Source organism: Dendrobates tinctorius, unplaced genomic scaffold (genome assembly GCF_039654945.1).
Source record: "Dendrobates tinctorius isolate UK_male_01 unplaced genomic scaffold, ASM3965494v1 ptg000046l, whole genome shotgun sequence".
Taxonomy (NCBI): Eukaryota; Metazoa; Chordata; class Amphibia; order Anura; family Dendrobatidae; genus Dendrobates; species Dendrobates tinctorius.
The window spans coordinates 72853474-72873790 of record NW_027361714.1 but is presented as its reverse complement, the minus strand read 5'-3'; the positions used below and the strand labels follow the sequence as shown (position 1 = coordinate 72873790).

Sequence of the window (20317 nt, the reverse complement as noted above, 5' to 3'; positions counted from 1 at the left end):
CCACATTCAAGAACTTTATTAACCCTTCAGGTGCTTCACAGGAATTTTTTGAATGCTTAAAAAAAAAATGAACATTTAACTTTTTTTTCACAAAAAAAAATTACTTCAGGTTCAATTTTTTTATTTTACCAAGGGTAAAAGGAGAAAATGGACTGGAAAAGTTATTGTGCAATTTGTCCTGAGCACGCCGATACCTGATATGTGTGGGGGAACCACTGTTTGGGTGCATGGCAGAGCTCGGAAGGGAAGGAGCGCCGTTTGACTTTTTCACTGCAAAATTGGCTGGAATTCAGATCGGATGCCATGTCAAGTTTGGAGAGCTCCTGATGTGCCTAAACAGTGGAACCCCCCCACAAGTGACCCCATTTTGGAAACTAGACCCCCCATGGAACTTATCTAGATATGTGGTGAGCACTTTGAACCCCCAAGGGCTTCACAGAAGATTATAACGTACAGCTGTGCAATTAAAAAATCATATTTTTTCCACAAAAATGATCTTTTCACCCCCAATTGTTATTTTCCCAAGAGTAACAGGACCCCAAAAGTTATTGTGCAATTTGTCCTGAGTACGCTGATACCCCATATGTGGGTGTAAATCACTATTTGGGCGCATGGCAGAGCTCGGAAGGGAAGCAGCGCCATTTGACTTTTTTGGCTGGAATTGAGATCGGACGCCATGTCACGTTTGGAAAGCCCCTGATGTGCCAAAACAGTGGAAACCCCCCAATTCTAACTCCAACCCTAACTTCAACACACCCCTAGCCCTAACCCTAGCCCTAATGCGAAGATGGAAATAAATACATTTTTTTTAATTTTATTATTTTTCCCTAACTAAGGGGGTGATAACAGGGGTTTGATTTATTATTTATGGCGGTTTTTATGTTTGGCAGCTGTCGCACTCTAAAAGACGCTTTTTATTGTAAAAATAGTTTTTGCATCACCACATATTGAGAGCTATAATTTTTCCATATTTTGACCCACTGAGTCATGTGAGGTCTTATTTTTTGGGGGACGAGTTGATGTTTTTATTGGTACCATTTTCGGGCACGTGACATTTTTTGATCGCTTTTTATTCCGATTTTTGTGACGCAGAATGAACAAAAACCAGCGTTTCATGAATTTCTTTTGGGGAGTGCTTTTACACCATTCCGCGTGCGGTAAAATTGATAAAGCGGCTTTATTCTTCGGGTCAGTATGGTTACAGCGATACCTCATTTACGTCGATTTTTTTTTTATGTTTCGGCGGTTTTATGCTATGAAAACAATTTTATATAAAAAATAATAATTTTTGCATCGCTTTATTCTGCGAGCTATAACTTTTTTATTTTTTCGCTGATGATGCTGTGTGACAGCTCGGTTTTTGTGGCAAGATGACATTTTCAGCGGTACCATGGTTATTTATATCCATCTTTTTGATCGCGCATTATTGCACTTTTTGTTCGGCGGTATGATGATAAAGCTTTATTTTTTGTTTCGTTTTTTATTTTTTAAAGGGGCTCAAAGGGGTTAACTTGTGGGACAGTTTTATAAGGCGGGTCTTATGTGTCGATACCAAATATGTGTACGTTTATTGTTTTTTTTTATTTTCAAAAAATTAATTTATTAGGGAATTTTTTTTTTAAATTTATTTAGTGATTTTTTTTTTTAGAAATTATTTTTACACTTTTTTTTTTTTTAACTTTATTACAATGTCCAAGGGGGGACATAACTGTCATGTGACAGATCGCTGATCTGTCACATCACAGATCGCTGTGACAGATCAGCGATCTGTCACAGGCAGTGCTGCAGGCTTCCTCATGCCGGCGCTTTCCAGGCAAGAGGAAGCCACCTCCCTGCAGGCCCTTGAAGGTCCCCGCCGCCATTTTGGATTCGGGGACCTGCAGGGAAGGAGAGCCCCTCCCTCCCGATAAAACCCCCGGTACACTGCGATCGTGTTTGCGATCGGGTGTCAGCTGTGATAATCAGCTGACACCCGGCCGCGATCAGCTGCGCTCCCCCGTGAGCGCAGCTGATCGCGCTAGACGTACTATTCCGTCCTTGGGACTTAGGTCCCAGGTCACATGGACGGAATAGTACGTCTAATGTAGGAAAGGGGTTAAGCATAATCACAGACGCGGATTATTTACTGTAAGAGCAGTGAAACTATGGAACTCTCTGCCATATGATGTTGTAATGAGTGATTCCCTACTAAAATTTAAGAAGGGACTGGATGCCTTTCTTGAAAAGTATAATATTACAGGGTATATACACTAGTTTCCTTAATATTGCGTTGATCCAGGGAGCTAGTGTGATTGCCGTATGTGGAGTCGGGAAGGAATTTTTTTCCCCAATGTGAAGCTTACTGTTTGCCACATGGGGTTTTTTGCCTTCCCCTGGATCAACATGTTAGGGCAAGTTAGGATAGGATATGGGTTGAATTAGATGGACTTAAAGTCTCCCTTCAACCTTAATAACTATATTACTATGTTACTATGTACCGTATTTTATATTTATTTTTTTTTGTTTCTATTATCATAACACATTCTGTGAAGCATCATTTTATATGATAAAATGTAGGAAAATAAATACAAATTCTCCCATTGCATACTTGCTTTTCCACCATTTTTATACCCTATGTGTCTGCACAGATTAACCCCTTCACACCAAAACTTGTTTTCACATTCCTGGCCAGGTCATTTTTTTCAATTCTGACCAATGTCAATTTATGAGGTAATAAATCTGGAATGCTTCAACGTATTCAAGTGATTTGAAAAATATTTTTTGTTAGGAAGTTAGAGGGCTTAAACTTTGTTCAGCAATTTCTCCAACAAAATTTACAAAACCATTTTTTTAGGGACCACATCACATTTGATGTGACTGAGGGGCCTATATAACAAAAAATACCTCAAAGTGACTCTATTCTAAAAGCTACACCCCTCAAATCGTCAAAACCAGATTCAAGAAATTGATTATTCCTTTATGTGCTTCTGAGGAATTAATGCAATGTAGAAGGAAAAAAAATATTTTTTTTTTACAAAAATTTTTACTTTAGTCCCAATGTTATTTTCATAAGGGTATCAGGAGCAAATGGACCACAAAAAGTTTTGTGCAATTTCTCCTTAGTATGCTGATACCCATATGTAGGGGAAAATTGCTGTTTTGGCGCACGGCAGGACTCAGAAGGAAAGGAGCACCATTTTAATTTTTGAATGCAAAATTGGCTGGAATTGAGAGCAGACGCCATGTCTCATTTGTAGAGCCACTGATGTGCCTAAACAGTGGAAACCCACCACAAATTACCCTTTTGGGAAACTAGACTCCCCAAAGAATTTATCTACATGTGTGGCGAACACCTTGAAATCCCAGGTGCCTGAAAAAAATTTATAACGTTGAGCTGCGAGAATAAAAAAAAAACAAAATCAAATTTTTTCCACAAGAATGTTCTTCTGGCCCCAATTTTTTTTATTTTCACAAGGGTAACAGGAGATAATGGACCCCAATAATTATTGTGCAGTTTCTCTTGAGTATGTCGATACCCCATTTGTGGTGAAAAAGACTACTATTTGGGCACACGGCAGGGCTCGGAAGGGATGAAGTGACTGTTTGGCGTGCAGACTTTGATGAAACGGTCTGCATGAACCATGTCATGTTTGGAAAGCCCCTGATGTGTCTAAACTGTGGAAATCCCCACAACTGACCTCATTTTGGAAACTACACCTCTCAAGGGATTTATCTAGAGGCATAGTTATAATAATGATAATAATGCTTTTGGTTTTACTGATATATGAATTTATAATGTGGTGGTATGTGTAAGTTATACGAAGTACATCAGATTATAAAAATGTGTCAACAGCGTAAAACCAAATGTTAACTTGTGGACGTGTGGTATGCTTTGAAGCAATCCTTAATGCAAAGGCCAGGTTTCTCAGGTATTGGTTTCACTTTGGTATATTGTGTCTTTTCGTATTCCCCTCTTGGAGCATACTCTGCACGTTTTTTGTGATCTCGACACCTTTGTTTGGGGAACCTCTTCAGGAAAAGGTTGACCTGGTACGATACGGGCATGATCGGTTTCAGAAGTACTGGGACCTCACCTTCCTGAGTGCAAAACAATAGGGCCTTGATGACTACCTCCTAAAAGTGAAGGAAGGTCCCCATAGTGCCTGCAAATTGAAATGGCACAAAAGCTTTGTACGTTGCCATCTGTACTATGTGCACAGCCAGTTTTTGTGCCATACTTTAGCTTTTCGCATGGTACTGTATGGGTTGAGGACCTGAGCTGAGAGATCAACACCCTCCATGAACTTATTACAATTAAGGATACAATCTGGCTTTGGGACTTCTGTTGTAATACATCAGACAATGACAAGGGAGCTGTTGTCATGATCCCTCATGTTCTTAACCACCAGAATGTTGTCGCTGCATTGGGTTCTGCTATCGCTCTTTCTCAGCAGTTGCCCAATTAGTGCCTTAGGGGAGGCATCTGTTTTTTTTAACATTGCCGCATGCAATTGTACCTTTGACAGAGTGGGATGCTGGTGTAAGGCCAGAGTCAAACTACAGTATAACATAGCCGAGTGCTAAGCTATCAAACATCGCCTAGCACTCTTCCCAGTGTTATACTATGGGGCAGCTCACATCTGCTCTTATTTTCTAATGCCAATTCTGCACGAGAGAACAATTACAGCATGATGCGATTGGCAGCAGGACTCGGCTCACTCCCACCCATTCAACTCTGTGGGTGCATGTGAAACATCAGACTGCACTCGGATGTCCGATATATGCCGAGTAAGATCATGGATGAGATGGAGAAATTACTTTTTCTGTCTCCTCCTCTTCTGTCTTGCGATTCTTTCATGAGAGAGGATCGGAGCACAGTGGCATGAAACTCGCCTCACAGCAGAGCAGAAGCCGAGGGTCATTAGCATATTGCATCCAGTACTTTAGTATCGGACGCCATACACTGGTGTGATTCCAGCCTAAAAGTTTTCTATGTAGAGGTGATAACCCTTATCTAGCAGTTGGTGCAGCAATTCCCACACAATTTTCCCACTCACCTTCAGGCATTCAGGTGGGTCAATCTGGGTGTCTTTCCATTTGTAGACCCTAAATCTGTGGGTGTACCCTCAAGTACTCTTGCACAGCTTGAGATTGTACAATTTAATTCCTTTCCTGGCCTTCTTACTGGGCAGGTATTGTTGGAATTTTAGCCTTCCTTTGAAATGAACCAGAAATTCATCTATACAGATTCCCTTTGGGGTTGTACACCTCAGCAAATTTCCTGCTGAAGTGATTAATTACTGGACAAATTTTATATAGATGATAATAGTTAGGATTGTCTTGGGGAGGACACTGCACATTATCACTACAGTACAAAAATGTTTTGGATCGCTCCAAATCGTGTTCTAGCCATGGCCATACGGAATACCAGTGTGCTGTAGAGAATATCAGTACTCCAGTATTGCCGAAGCTCTGGTTTTCTGACTATGCCCATATGCAAGACAATACCCCAAAATGTCATAATTTCTGCTGTATTTACAGGGGTCCATCTGGCGTATGATGACGTGGGATTTTGGGTGAACAATTGATGGGCAAACAAATTTGTCTGGGCCACCATAATATTTATTATTTCCACGCGGAAAAAGAATTTGAAAAAGTCAGTTTCAGCAAGGCCTGTATCAGCAAATTGGATTCATGAGCTGCCCATGAAATCTGTAATAACAGTCTGATAATTTTTTGGGGGTGGAGTCCATATGGGATCGATTGCTGTAGGGGTTGCCTTGGCCTTGGGGTGCCTTGCTGAGTGTCTGTCTTCAGTAGATGAGGAGGAGGAAGAGAAAGAGAGGAATGTGGGATCTTCCTCACTGTCTGATTCGGAGGCAAGGAAAGTGTATGCCTCCTCTGGTGAATAGCGTCTTCTTGACCAATGAGTGATTTTCATTTTATTCTTCAAAACACTGGGGATGTGTGTGTAAGTGGTGCTTTTACACGTCTATTGTGTGGGGCTTGTGTAAAAGGTACTATTTATTAGTAAAGGTACTATTTATTATAAAAAAGTAGAGGTAAAAAACGTGTACAGAAAAAAGGAAACAGGAAAAATTTAGAGGAAACACAGGCTGATTTTTCTTTTCAGTTTTAAAAAAAAAAGCATGATAAAAATTAGTGACGTTCACTACACTAATACCCTACCTATAAAGTTACTCAGCGCTAGCTATTCTTTTTTTGTAAAAGAAAAACGGACGTCACTACCACTGCGCGGTACCCTAATGCACTAGCTATAAATTTACCTGGAGCTATTTTTTTTTTTTTTTTGCAAAATGAAAAACGGATGTTACTAACACTGAGTCGTACGCTCCCCTAATGCACATGCTAAAAATTTGCTTGGCGCTAACTATTCTTTTTTTCTAGCAAAAGAAAAATGGACGTCACTAACCCTGTGATGTGCGCTCACCTAAATGTTCCCTTTATTTAATTATATCAGAAGATTTAAGATAGGAAACATTTCTACTTTATGGACACTACTTTATGACTGAACAGATAATGAAAGTTTTGATCAGACAATAAGAGTAATACAATCAAAATGAAGAAAGCTAAAAGAAACAAAGCTCTCCTCGTAAAATGCCCCCGTAAGAAGAAAGTTATCATCTATACTCCAGATAGGTGATAACTGCTAGATCGGTGTGGATACCATTGCTGGGAAGCCCACCTATCACCAGAACTGGGAACTTGTGTCCAGTGTTCGCCCCTGACTGCAAGATTGTGGACAGTATGAGTTGAATTGAGCAGCTGGTCATGCAATGCACTGCCGCTACATGCAAAGTCCTATGATGCTCAAGATACGATGATGATGGTGATCACTGCCTAATGCTTGTCTATCTTCATCAGTGCTACAAACTTAAATGGAGTGGAAAAATACATGGATGCCAGCTGCTATATTAAAATCTTCAAGGATAGGATCCTGAAATCAAGGGAGAGTCCCCAATTCTGGTGTTAGGAGCCACATTGCTCTAAGGGCTATAATATCTTGCTTAGACCATTATGTCCCATTAAGGGTAGATATTGAGTGTACCTGTACATTCTTCATAGCTTTCTCAGGAGCTACACCTCCTACGTAAAGTGGTGCCTTGACATTCCAAATAGCATGATCTACAGGAAGTCTTTCTTCAATCACTCGTAGACCATCGATTACTAGTTTACCCTTATTCATCTCACGGATGCATATTATCTAGATGAAATAGTTTATTAGTAAGATTAACATACATCAAAACAGTGCATTTTTAGCAAGTTGATCTTGTGACTATCACCTATCCTGTGCATCGAAGATAAGGACTTTAGAACAATGAGGGTAATATACTAATTATAAATAATAAAATAAAATTCAACACCCCTCTAGAAATATGGATGGCAAACCATCCGGTGAAAGAACCAAATACCAATGAGTATGGTGGAAGATGATGCTGACAGAGTACCAAGTGGAAATAATATATACAACAACACGTGAAAATAGATAAAAACACCTTTATTAATATAAATGGGTGTACACCTAGATAAACAATGATAATAAAAAATAATAAAAAGGCATCCCAGATACATGCATAATAATGGATTATAATATCCTATAACATAGGGTAAAATGTATACCTATGAGCACAGGCTCAAAAAGGAAAAAAGTATTAATGAAACCTTGATCAAGCCCCCAAAGTAAAATATGTATACAGTGCACCATATAATAATAAATCAACAAAAATAGTGTAAACACAGTTTACAAAAAATAAAAAATAGTGATAATAACAACAACAATAATACCAACAATAAGTGAAATAAAAAGTGCAATGGAAAAAATTGGTGCAGTGACCAAAGAAGAGACACCACAAAAGTGTCATACAATGTGAGAAGGGAAAAAAATAATGGGAGCTGAAATTAAATAATACCTAAGGAGCCAAAGGATAATACCTAGGGATGCCTGAGAACGCGCCCCGACACGCGTTTCGGAATAAAGCTTCCTTCCTCCTGACGAAGGAAGCTTTATTCCGAAACGCGCGTCGGGGCGCGTTCTCAGGCATCCCTAGGTATTATCCTTTGGCTCCTTAGGTATTATTTAATTTCAGCTCCCATTATTTTTTTCCCTTCTCACATTGTATAACACTTTTGTGGTGTCTCTTCTTTGGTCACTGCACCAATTTTTTCCATTGCACTTTTTATTTCACTTATTGTTGGTATTATTGTTGTTGTTATTATCACTATTTTTTATTTTTTGTAAACTGTGTTTACACTATTTTTGTTGATTTATTATTATATGGTGCACTGTATACATATTTTACTTTGGGGGCTTGATCAAGGTTTCATTAATACTTTTTTCCTTTTTGAGCCTGTGCCGCATAGGTAAACATTTTACCCTATGTTATAGGATATTATAATCCATTATTATGCATGTATCTGGGATGCCTTTTTATTATTTTTTATTATCATTGTTTATCTAGGTGTACACCCATTTATATTAATAAAGGTGTTTTTATCTATTTTCACGTGTTGTTGTATATATTATTTCCACTTGGTACTCTGTCAGCATCATCTTCCACCATACTCATTGGTATTTGGATCGAAGATAAGGAGCATGGACAGAGTGCCTTTAAAGGGAATCTGTCACCCCTTTTTTCGAGCATGAGCTGCCGGCACCGACATCAGGGGCTTATCTACAGCATTCTGTAATGCTGTAGATAAGCCCCCGATGTAACCTGAAAAATAAGAAAAAAGAGTTATATTATACTCACCGGGGGGGCAGTCCGGTCCGATGGGTGTTGCGGTCCGGTCCGGCGCCTCCCATCTTCATACGATGTCGTCCTCTCCTTTCCTTCCTGTCGTGGCTCTGGCGCAGGCGCACTGCTCTGCCATGTTGAGGGCAGAGCAGAATACTGCAGTGCGCAGGCACCGGACCTCTCCTGACGCCTGCCACTGCAGGACTCTCCCTCAACAGGGCAGAGCAGTGCGCCTGTGCCGAAGCCATGACAGGAAGGAAAGAAGAGGACTGCATCGTATGAAGATGGGAGGCACTGGACAGGAACGTGACACCCATCAGACCGGACCGCCCCCCGGTGAGTATAATCTAAAGGCCCCATCTCACTAAGCGATCTCGGTAGCGAGATCGCTGCTGAGTCACAACTTTTGTGACGTAACAGCGATCTCACCAGCGAGATCGCTGTGTGTGACAGCGATCAGCGAGCGACCCCCCTGCCGGTATCGCTGATCTCTGGAAGAAACCTCTGGACATTTCTTTGGTCGCTGGTCTCCCGCTGGCCAGCACGCATTGCTGTGTGTGACAGGCGGGAGACCAGCGATCAGGTGTAAAAAATAATAAAAAAATAAAAAATATAGTTATTCTCACCTTCCGACGTCCCGTTCAGCCATCCCACCTCTCTCCACGCTCCGGTCCCAGTGATCCTTTGCACGAATGACCGCGAGACTTTGTTATCCCTCGAGACCGTGACATCTCGCGGTCATTCGTGCAAAGGATCACTGGGACCGGAGCGTGGGGAGAGGCAGGATGGCTGAATGGGACGTCGGAAGGTGAGAATAACTATATTTTTTATTTTGATTCTATTTTTTACAGCGATGGCCAGCGATGCCGGGCGCTCGGCATCGCTGTGCTGATCACTGGTGAAGCTGTCTGTGTGACAGCTCACCAGCGATCACATAGCGACTTACTAGCGATCCTGACACCTTGATATCGGTGTCGGGATTGCTGGTAAGTCGCTTAGTGTGACGGGGCCTTAACTGTTTTTTCTTATCTTTCAGGTTACATTGGGGGCTTATCCACAGCATTACAGAATGCTGTGGATAAGCCCCTGATGTCGATTCTGGCAGCTCATATTCGAAAAAAGGGGTGACAGTCATAGCCTAAAGCGTTTGCACCCTTGAAATTGTTCCAGAAAATTACTGAAGTATTTCGACAAGAAAATTATTCCCATTACACATGTTTTGTTATACACATTTTTTAGTGTACAGTATATTGGAACAACACAAAAAAATAACTGAGAAAAAAGGTAAGTTGGACATAATTTCTCACAAAACCCCAAAAATGGGCCAGTCAAAATTGTTGGCACCCTCAACTTAATATTTGGTTGCACACCTTTGTAATAAACTGCAATGAATCTCTTACTGTAACCATCAACAAGCTTTTTACACCTTTCAGCTGGAATTTTAGGCAATGCTTCATTTGCAAACTGCTTCATACTCCAAGTCCATACTACATATTTAAAGGTTGCCTTCTCTCAACAACAATTTTAAGATCTCTCCACAGGTGTTCAATGGCATTTAAATCCGGACTCATTGCTGGCCGCTTCAGATCTCTCCAAGCACTTTCTTTCCATCCATTTCTGGGTGCTTCTTGAAGTATGTTTGCAGTCATATTCCTGCTGGAAGATCCATGAACTAGGATGCAAACTCAGCTTTCTGACACTAGTCACTATGTTACGACCCAAAATCCTTTGGTAATCTTCAGATTTCATGATGCCTTGCACATAGTCAAGGCACACAGTGCCAGAGGCAGCAAAACAACCCACAAACATCTTTGAACCTCCACCATATTTTACTCTAGGTACTGCGTTCTTTTCATACTAGGCCTCATTCCCTTTTCAGTAAACAGTAGAATGATTTGCTTTATCAAAAAGCTCTTAGTCTCATCTGTCCACAAGACGCTTTCCTATAAGGATTTTGGCTTACTCATGTACAGCTTGGCAAACTGCAGTCTAGCTTTTTTATGTCTGTTTCAGCAGTGGGGTCCTCCTGGGTCTCCTGCTGTTGCATTTCATTTAATTAAAATGTAGACTGATAAATTGCACTGACACTGATGCACCCTGAGCCTGCACGACAGCTTGAATTTCTTTGGAACTTATTCACAATCTGGACAATCTGAACAGCTTATTCACCATGTGGACTATCCTGCGTTGCAACCTTTCTTCAATTTTCCTCTGCCATCCACATTCAGGGAGATTATCTACAGTGTGGTAAACTTCTTAATTATGTTACGCACCATGGGCAAAGGAACATCAAGATCTCTGGAGATGGACTTGAAGCCTTGGGATTATTGATATTTTTTAACAATTTTGGTTCTCAAGTCCTGAGACAGTTCTTTTCCGCTCTTTCTGTTCGCCATGCTTATTGTGGTACACACAGACACAAAATGCAAAGATTAAGTCAACTTTCACCCCTTTTTATTTAGTTTTAGGTGTGATTTTCATGTTCCCCACACCTGTTACTTGCCACAGGTGAGTTTTAATGAGCATCACATGCTTGAAACAATTTTGTTTACCCACAATTTTGGAAAGGTCCCAACAATTTTGGGGGTTTTGTGGAAAATTATGTCAAATTTGCCTTTCTTTTCTCTGCTTTTGTGAATATTTTGCCAATACACGTTAAGGAAATAAATATGTGTATAACACAACATGTAATTGTAATCATTTTCTGGGAGAAATGCTTAATTTTCTGCAACAATTTGAAAGGGTGCTAATACTTTTGGCCATAACTGGATGTACAGTATATATAGACTTTTCAAGTGATTATGACTTACAGTGTGCCACATGCCATCATTGTATTTCTCTTGGCTCCTAATTGACAGCTTTTGTACACCAACATTAAACTTAAAATGTAGTTGACCATTCGCGAGGAAAAGAGTTATAAAGTTGTCTTCATCCTCATCTGATACATAGAATATCATTCCATGGGCAGAATGTGTCCGAAAGCGGAAAGATAATTCAGACCTATTAGAAACATAAAATAAGAATGTATTGATCCCATGATCTTACACAACAGTGTGGTGGTCTAATGTAGGATAAAAACTTACTTTTGATTGAATTGGTTAGGAATGTGATTGAATTCATGGTGACTGTTAGCTGTCCCACCATACAGATACGTATTCCTGACTGCTCTTGGTCTACTGGTTGATGAGCATTGAGAGATAACTTCTGGTTGCTCCTCTGTTTTTATGTTCTTAGTACCCACAATGCCTTGTGGAGGATCTGCTTTAAGTTTCCCATTCTATGATCATGTAAGAAAAAAGTGTTGAAAGTTAATATGCGTGTGAAAATTGAGTACGGTAACAACTTTACTGACAGCCCAAACACTTTTACTAATTGAGAAAACGTTGGTCATTTGGTAAGGCTTTGAAGGCTAGAGGACATCTGCTTCCTCTCTACAGCGGCAACCAGTAGGACATTGTTATCTCATCAAACTGATCTAGGATTGTGTTTGATGCAATCATGTGATGCTCTTGCTACTCAGGTAGACCTATTTATGAAGAAATCTGACAGGAGCTAAACATTTACTGAGAGATACTGCATTTTACAGCAAATACTATGGGCCTTAAAAAAAAATGTACAAACCCCTCAATACATTTGTTGCCCACAATCTGATAGACAATTCCATCAGGATGTTACTTGTGGCCATTGGTAAAGGTTTTTTTTTTTCCTGGTGAGGAGTGTCATTGTTGTCTAACAATAGTTTTTTTTTTTTGTCACATGAATCATTTTTTCATTGATGCCATTGTCTAAGATCAATGATTTACTATCAAATGATAATTTTGACCTGTTGTACACTAGCCAATTATGGTGATAATTGGGGCAGTGTAATTTGGCCTTTAACTAGATATTGATTAAAAACCCAAATTAAGAGTTGGCTCATAAAAGTGGAGAAAAAATCATTCAGAGTATCAGCCAGAAAAAAATTGGATAATTTTTTTTCTCACTTTTCATCTGTGCGCAATTCTTTTTTTTTTTCTTTTTTTACAACAGCAGCTATTAATCATTTACAAGACCATTTACAGTTTCCTATGTTACAGAATTGTAGTGTAAAAATAAAAATCGGATGCCATACTGTGGCTCCATATGCATCCAATATTTTTCCTGCACCCATAGACTTTAATGGGTGAGTCTCATCCAATTTATGGAAGAAACTAGTGCATTCTGCAAGATTTTTAACAGGGAGATTCAGGTAGTGAAAAAAATTGTTAATCTCCACTACCTCATTGAATAACATTGTTCAAATGCGATTGAACGCACTTGGACCGGAAATACAGTTGTGTGATCGAGCTCAAATAGTGAGTTACTGTCCTATCAATTCCTTTCTAACAAAGGATGTGTGGTCCCCATGGTCTTTGTGTGAAATACTGCACCATAGAAATGTGACCAACCTGTGACCATGGTAGTCAATCACTAGCCACAGCAGAACTGTATAATTTTCAGTCAATCTGGTTCTTCCTGTGCAGTGTTTGGCAAAGTGTATGTTTTCAATATATATTCTATGTATAGTAGAGTTGTAGTACTACTTACTCTGTGCTTTTGTTTTCCTTTAGCTTTTGAAGAATTTTTGCCACGTTTATGGGTCAGAGCAATGGGTGGTGCCTCAATAGGACAGCCATATAAAGATACCTGAACCTTTTCTGTATATTTCTGAAAGTCTTCAACTTCCACATCTCTGTCAATTCTATTAAATGACAAATATTATTACAACGCTCCCATAACATTACTGCCTTAGTTTAACTGTTGACTCAATGTAAAAATCAGAAGCCTCATTATAAATGAAATCTGTATATAGAAAATAGCTACACAATACATATACGTTATGCAATAATACTGAAAAAATAAATATTGGTGCTTCACTGTACCCAAATAATATTCTGACAGTTCCATCAGAATATGGTAAGTTCTCATCATTCCCTCTAAACCGGGGACGTCAAACTCAAATACACAGTGGGACAAAATTAAAAACTTGGACAAAGAAATGGGACAACCCTGAAAATTATTAAAGTCTACAATTGAGGAAGTTTTTTATCATGAAATATAACAATTAACCTTTTCGTATGGAAACAAACTTAAAATAGTTGTCCCATGAACAAAGTACATTTTAATTAATAGATCAGAATTAATAATTTTTAATTAATAAATTAGAAAAAAATAAACACAATCACTAATGAGGCATACTGGAACAATATAATATGTCATCTAAGAGTAGTAAAAATCATATGGCTCAATGACCTAATTTAAATATGTAATAACAAAGGATAAAAAGCCTTGAATTAATAAATACAGGTAATAATGTATTATGCCAACAAAAGTGACCAAAAACACAGAATGATATTCTCACATTGAATTCTTCCACAGTACCCGCTGCATGCATAGTATGATGACTCTACTGAACCCCCATCAAAGTATGATGCCCCAACAGTGATCCCCATATAGACCTCCACACAGTATAATGGACCCCACATAGTCCTCCATACAGTATAATGAGCACCACATAGTCATCCATGCAAAATAATGGGCCCCACATAATCCTCTATGCAATACAATGGGCCCCACCTAGTTCTTCATACAGTATAATGGGCCACACACAGTCCTTCATACAGTAAAATGAGACCCACATTGCCTTACAGTATAATTACAGTATAATGGCCCCATATAGTCCTCTGTACAGGATAATGTTTCCCACATTAAAAAAAATAATTAGCCACCTATCCTTTCCCCTGCTGCTCCGGTCTCGGCAGCAAGTGCTCCGAAGCTCTGTATGGCTCGGCACAGCGGGCGCAAAATAGTGGCGTTATTGCGCCCACTGCACTGAGACTTCAGACGCAGAATGATGGGTGATAGCGTGGATGGCTCTTTCATCATTGCTTGCAACTTTATCTTTTTTATCTTTATTGTGCAGTTGTGTATCTCAATACGATATTTATACTGTATACTGTTTATACATTTGCCTGATTTTTTTATTAAGTTGGAGTAACACTTAATATGATATTATTTCACTTTTTCTGTAAAATGACTTTTTGAATTATAGGCTTCTTTCAAGTCTGTTACATAGGTTGAAACAGACAAAGGTCCATCAAGTTCAGCCTTGCTTGGCCAGTTATACATTTTATTTCTAACACACAGTGTTGTTTGTTGAGAGAAAACCATGCAGCCCTTTTGATATAGTAACTGTCATTACCAGCTTTTGTGTAAAGGCCCTCCAGAGTTTAACTACTCTAACTGGAAAGAACCCTTTTTATTTAGATATCAGATTCACCTTCCCTTCCCACTTAATGATTGCCCCCTCCTCCTTTTTAAAGTCCTTGGAAGGAATAAATCATGGCCATACACTGATTTATGATAATTTGCATAGGTTATGGTGTTAGAGCATAGCTCTGGCCTAATTTGTGAAGGTCTTAAAAAGTAAAGAAGTAGATTGCTACATCCCTGCTGGTCTCTGGTGGGGATATGGGTTAGATATTGGAGTAAGGTGATGGTGGGGGGTGCATGTTTCCATGTTGCTATAGAAATTTCTGCATGAATAGCAACCATTTTTAGCACTAAATAACATACCTGGAGAAGTAAGCATTACTAATGCACCCTGAAAAATTGGCTTGTGACACACCATTTGGGAAACCTCCGAAGTAGAACTTTTTTGTAGCTGCAAGGTTTGTCTCTTTTTTATCGTGGTCCTGGAAACTAATGTCTGTCTCATCTATCAGCAGGTGATACCTACAGGAACCAATACATGTATTAATCATGATGACATTAGCCAATATCAAAAGGAAGCAACACTAGCAAATTGTATTGTATTTTTTCTCACTTTATTAACTCACTTTATAAACTATAAAAATTGTTAAAACTGTGGAAAATTATTATTTATTTTATTTAAATTAAGATAACACTACACAGGTTTACAACAGTAAATACAGTGTGTCCATAAAGTCATGGTGCACTTTTGACCAACCACTGGAAAGCAACAAAAGAAGATAGAAATGTGCTCCTCAGGTAGCTATCCCGGATAGCCTCTACAGACTCGTCACTGACTGATGGCGTACCAGAACGGGGTTTCTCCACCAAACTGCCGGTTTCCTTCAACTGCTTATCCCACCGAGCAATGTTATTCCTATGTGGTGGTGCTTCGTTAAAAAGGCACCAATATTCACGTAGCACTTTGGTCACGGATTCTGGAAAAACTGAAAACTGGGAGGGTTTTCCTTTTATTTAGTGCAGATTTCACATTTCTATGGTCTTTTCTGTGACTTTCCTGTGACTGGTCAAAAGTGAACCATGACTTTACGGACACAATGTAGTGAATGAACCTTTCTCGAATTCTGGGTTGTCTCTTTATTACTATAGGGCATGGGTATTTACTGTATATCTATTATTATACATGAATTTAGATTTCGGGGGTGTAACACAGAGTTTGTTTGTTTAGTATACTGGCGCAGTCTGACGGCCGTATAATTCAGACCAAGATTGGAATGCAGTGCACGGACTGACCGACACCTCTCCCTACCCGAGCATGGCAGCTTCATGTATTTCTATTCAGCTGTCACGCTTGGGTCTCGAGAGGGCCACCAGCCAGTGCAAGAAGTGCAGTCCAGTCTTGGTCCAATTTATATGGCCATCTGACTGTGCACCTAGTGTTAACCTCTTTGGCTTCTGATCATCTCCTTAATGAGCCTTTTAACTTGTATGTATGGGATTGGTACTGTATCAATTTGATTTTCCAGAAAGCAAAACCATACTTTCATCAAGAAAAGGTGCAGTTTGTAATATCCACTTTGGCTCAGCATTGTTATACATGTCGCACTGGGCTCCCGAAGGGGAAATAGCAGCATGCGTCACCCATTTATAGAATAAGTAACTTGTTTAAGGCTAGTGGGGTAACTGGTGATGCTAATTCTTACTGGCAAACTAATCTGGGCAAGAAACCAGGCACGGCACCTTGCAAGTAATGACTACCCACCGCTCTTGATGAAAAATGGCAACAATATTTTCAAAACATTTAATTTTATTCAGAGTAGAGTATGAGCACCATGTGAAATACACGCACTTACACTCCTTGGCTGCTCTCTATCAGTTATTAATGAATGTCTGAGGAATGTTCTGCTACACTAAATGCACGTGGAAATGCAAGTCATCAAGATCCAATGCTGGCAGCTCCCTTTGCTTTTGCTGACCAACTTGTTTGTACTGCAATAATGCAGCAGTCGGAGATTGTGTTTGTAAGCAATAAATAAAACCTAAAACTATTGACTACCATTGTAGTAAACGCATAAGAAAAATTATAATAAAATGTAATATTCATTATAAAAGGAAAGAAATGTAAAATTAGTGAGGAACAAATAACTGTACCTTGTTGGTGTTACAGAAGCAACAATGAAGTGATCGTGGCCATCATTATAAAGCATGTTTTTGGATTGCACCTTTATGTCTTTTACGCTTAAGACTACAGCGCCTTTATCCATTGAAACCGAAAAAACGTTGACCTAAAAGTAAAACAAATACAGACATAATATGTATGTTTAGATAACTAAAACATCACCATATTGAGGATATTAAAGGCTGGTACAACATATGTCATTCAACTATGGGTTATATAAAAATGATTAGGAATAGGTCGATATTGTCCCTGAAGAGCAAAAAATACTTTTCTAAACAGAAGCCATAAGTAAGATGATATGATCAGAGACTTAAATGTATAATAAATTGTGTTATCTCTTTTAGCATCGATCTATTTATATGTACAGTATAGAACGGCATTATTTATAAGTACACGATAATTGGCCAGTGCAAATGCACTCTACAATAGTACTATTTATGTGTAAGTTAGTACTATTATTTTGGTATATACAGTTTCTGGTAGAATTATTTACAGTATTTAGGTAGCAAAGGTTATCTTGACTCATAACCCACCATCTTGATAACTTGTCACAGAAGGTTATCTCACTTAGGAGGACTAAGATAACTTAAAATGAACCTGTCATCATGAAAATACAGTCCAATTTGCAGGCACAAATTTGCAGGCACCATGTTATAGATCAAGGGGAGCTGAGGAGATTGATATATAGTTTTGTGAGAAATGATTCGGTACAACCTGTGTATCATTTAATCCTCTGCTCTTTCTGGGATTCTGGGTCCAGTGGGCGGTCCTATCAGTGACTGACAGCTACCTCTGTATGCACTCCTGTACAACAAAAGCTGTCAGTCACTATTAGGACCGCCCATTGGACCAAAAATCTCAGAAAGAGCAGAGGATTAAATGACAAAAACACAGGTTATACTGAATGTTTTCTGATAAATCATATATATTTTCTCTGCTCAGCTCCTCCTGCTCTATAACATGATGCCTGCAGATTAGACTGCATTTTCATGGTGACAGGCTATTGACCAATATTAAGATAGATGTGGAATTACACTTTTAATGTGTCCTGATATCAGTTTGCTGTTACCTAAGTCAAGTTAATCTTTTCTGGATCTGTATCAATATTCTATGTACAGTATTTAATAGGACTGTTTATGTGCACAGTACTGTATATATGGAATTATCTATATTTAAAGTACTGTATGTTTGACATTACTTGCGTACAGTTTAGAAGTACTATTTAAATGTACGGTTAGCAGTACTATTTCTGTATACAGTATAGTGACACTGATTAAGTCCTATGGCAATACACATAGCGTCTTAATCACCACTTGACACTTTAACAAATGAGCCTTGCACTTTAATGTTGGCTCCTATATTACAACCCCAATTTAAAAAAATATCAATTTCTAAATAAGTTAGTTTTTCCAAATTAACCCCTTTACCCCCAAGGGTGGTTTGCACGTTAATGACCGGGCCAATTTTTACAGTTCTGACCACTGTCCCTTTATGAGGCGTTGCCTGGGCATAGTAACCAACTGTGGTTAGTTATAACAAATTATAATGATTATATTGCACATAAAAACAATTCACCTCATATATTCAACACTACAGATTTGCAACACAAATTAACTAAACGATTACCCAAGTATTGATAGTATTTTATTTTAAACTCATTCAAGAGCCTTTTGATAAACAACATTTTCGGTTTTTCCTTTCGGTGCAAAGATGAACAGATTTTTGACAGTTCCAAATCTTGAACAGATCACGTAAAGTTGACCATGAGAAAAGCTTGGAGACTGCAAATCGATCCCTACTACTTTCAAGGACTGTCCCTGGGCCTTGTTAATGGACATTGCAAATAGCAGTTGAACTGGAAACTGGAGGCGTTTAAAATCAAAAAACAAATCAGATGGAATGAGTGGAATTCTTGGAATGAAATTGTCCTCTCCTTTGGCACATCCTGTTTCTGAGCTGTGTATCTAACCCTATCCTGTGTGATAATGTCTGCTGAGCTGTGTACCTAATCCTCTCCTGTGTGATACTGACTGCAGAGCTGTGTATCTAATCCTATCATGTGTTACTGACTGCTCAGCCGTGTATCTAATCCTATCCTGTGTGATACTGACTGCTGAGCTGTGTATCTAATCCTATCCTGTGTGATACTGACTGCTGATCCGTGTATCTAATCCTATTCTGTGTGATACTGTGTGCTGAGCTGTGTATCTAATCCTATCCTGTGTGATACTGTCTGCTGAGCCGTGTATCTATTCCTTTCCTGTGTGATACTGACTTCTGAGCTGTGTATCTAATCCTATCCTGTGTGATACTGACTGCTGAGCTGTGTATCTAATCCTATGCTGTGTGATATGACTGCTGAGCCATGTGTCTAATCCTCTCCTGTGTGATACTGACTGCTGAGCTGTGTATCTAATCCTATCCTGTGTGATACTGACTGCTGAGCTGTGTATCTAATCCTATCCTGTGTGATACTGACTGCTGAGCCATGTGTCTAATCCTCTCCTGTGTGATACTGACTGCTGAGCTGTGTATCTAATCCTATCCTGTGTGATACTGACTGCTGAGCTGTGTATCTAATCCTATCCTGTGTGATACTGACTGCTGAGCCATGTATCTAATCCTATCCTGTGTGATACTGGGCTCCCCCTGCAGTCTGTGTCAGAGGGTGGTCTGTGTTGGCATGGTAATAAATTGTGTTATTTCCAGCTTTACAGAAGGACGATAAACACCATAGAAATGATAAGAATAATAGGCCTCAGTTACCACAACTGTCTACAAAGAAAACTGTTGCTGATAGCAACCAATCACAGCTCATTTTTCATCTTTTAAACAGCTCTGGGACAGCGTGGCGAGTTTTGAGTGGCGACTTTTGTGTTTCGACTTTTATGTGGCATGGTCGGTGTAAATGTGTGGTGAAATGTGTGCTGAGGGTGGTATATGTGTTGAAGCACATGGTAGTGTGTGGCGCATTTTGTGTGTGTGTTCATATCCCCGTGTGTGGTGAGTATCCCATGTCAGGGCCCCACCTTAGCAACTGTACGGTATATACTCTTTGGCGCCATCGCTCTCATTCTTTAAGTCCCCCTTGTTCACATCTGGCAGCTGTCAATTTGCGTCCAACACTTTTCCTTTCACTTTTTCCCCATTATGTAGATAGGGGAAGAATTGT

The 20317-nt window shown here is 39.3% G+C and overlaps 1 protein-coding gene across 1 annotated transcript in view; it reads right to left on the bottom strand.

Annotated features, from left to right (window-relative positions):
• The window catches only part of LAMA4 (laminin subunit alpha 4), a 227737-nt gene that overhangs the window by 6478 nt on the left and 200942 nt on the right, over nucleotides 1-20317 (bottom strand). The window contains exons 30-35 of the mRNA XM_073575987.1: nucleotides 17118-17251; nucleotides 15330-15488; nucleotides 13302-13455; nucleotides 11819-12012; nucleotides 11546-11735; nucleotides 7049-7204 (exon numbers count right to left, since the gene is read on the bottom strand). Of these exons, the coding sequence (XP_073432088.1) occupies nucleotides 7049-7204; nucleotides 11546-11735; nucleotides 11819-12012; nucleotides 13302-13455; nucleotides 15330-15488; nucleotides 17118-17251 (987 nt within the window). The remainder of the gene's footprint in view (nucleotides 1-7048; nucleotides 7205-11545; nucleotides 11736-11818; nucleotides 12013-13301; nucleotides 13456-15329; nucleotides 15489-17117; nucleotides 17252-20317) is intronic.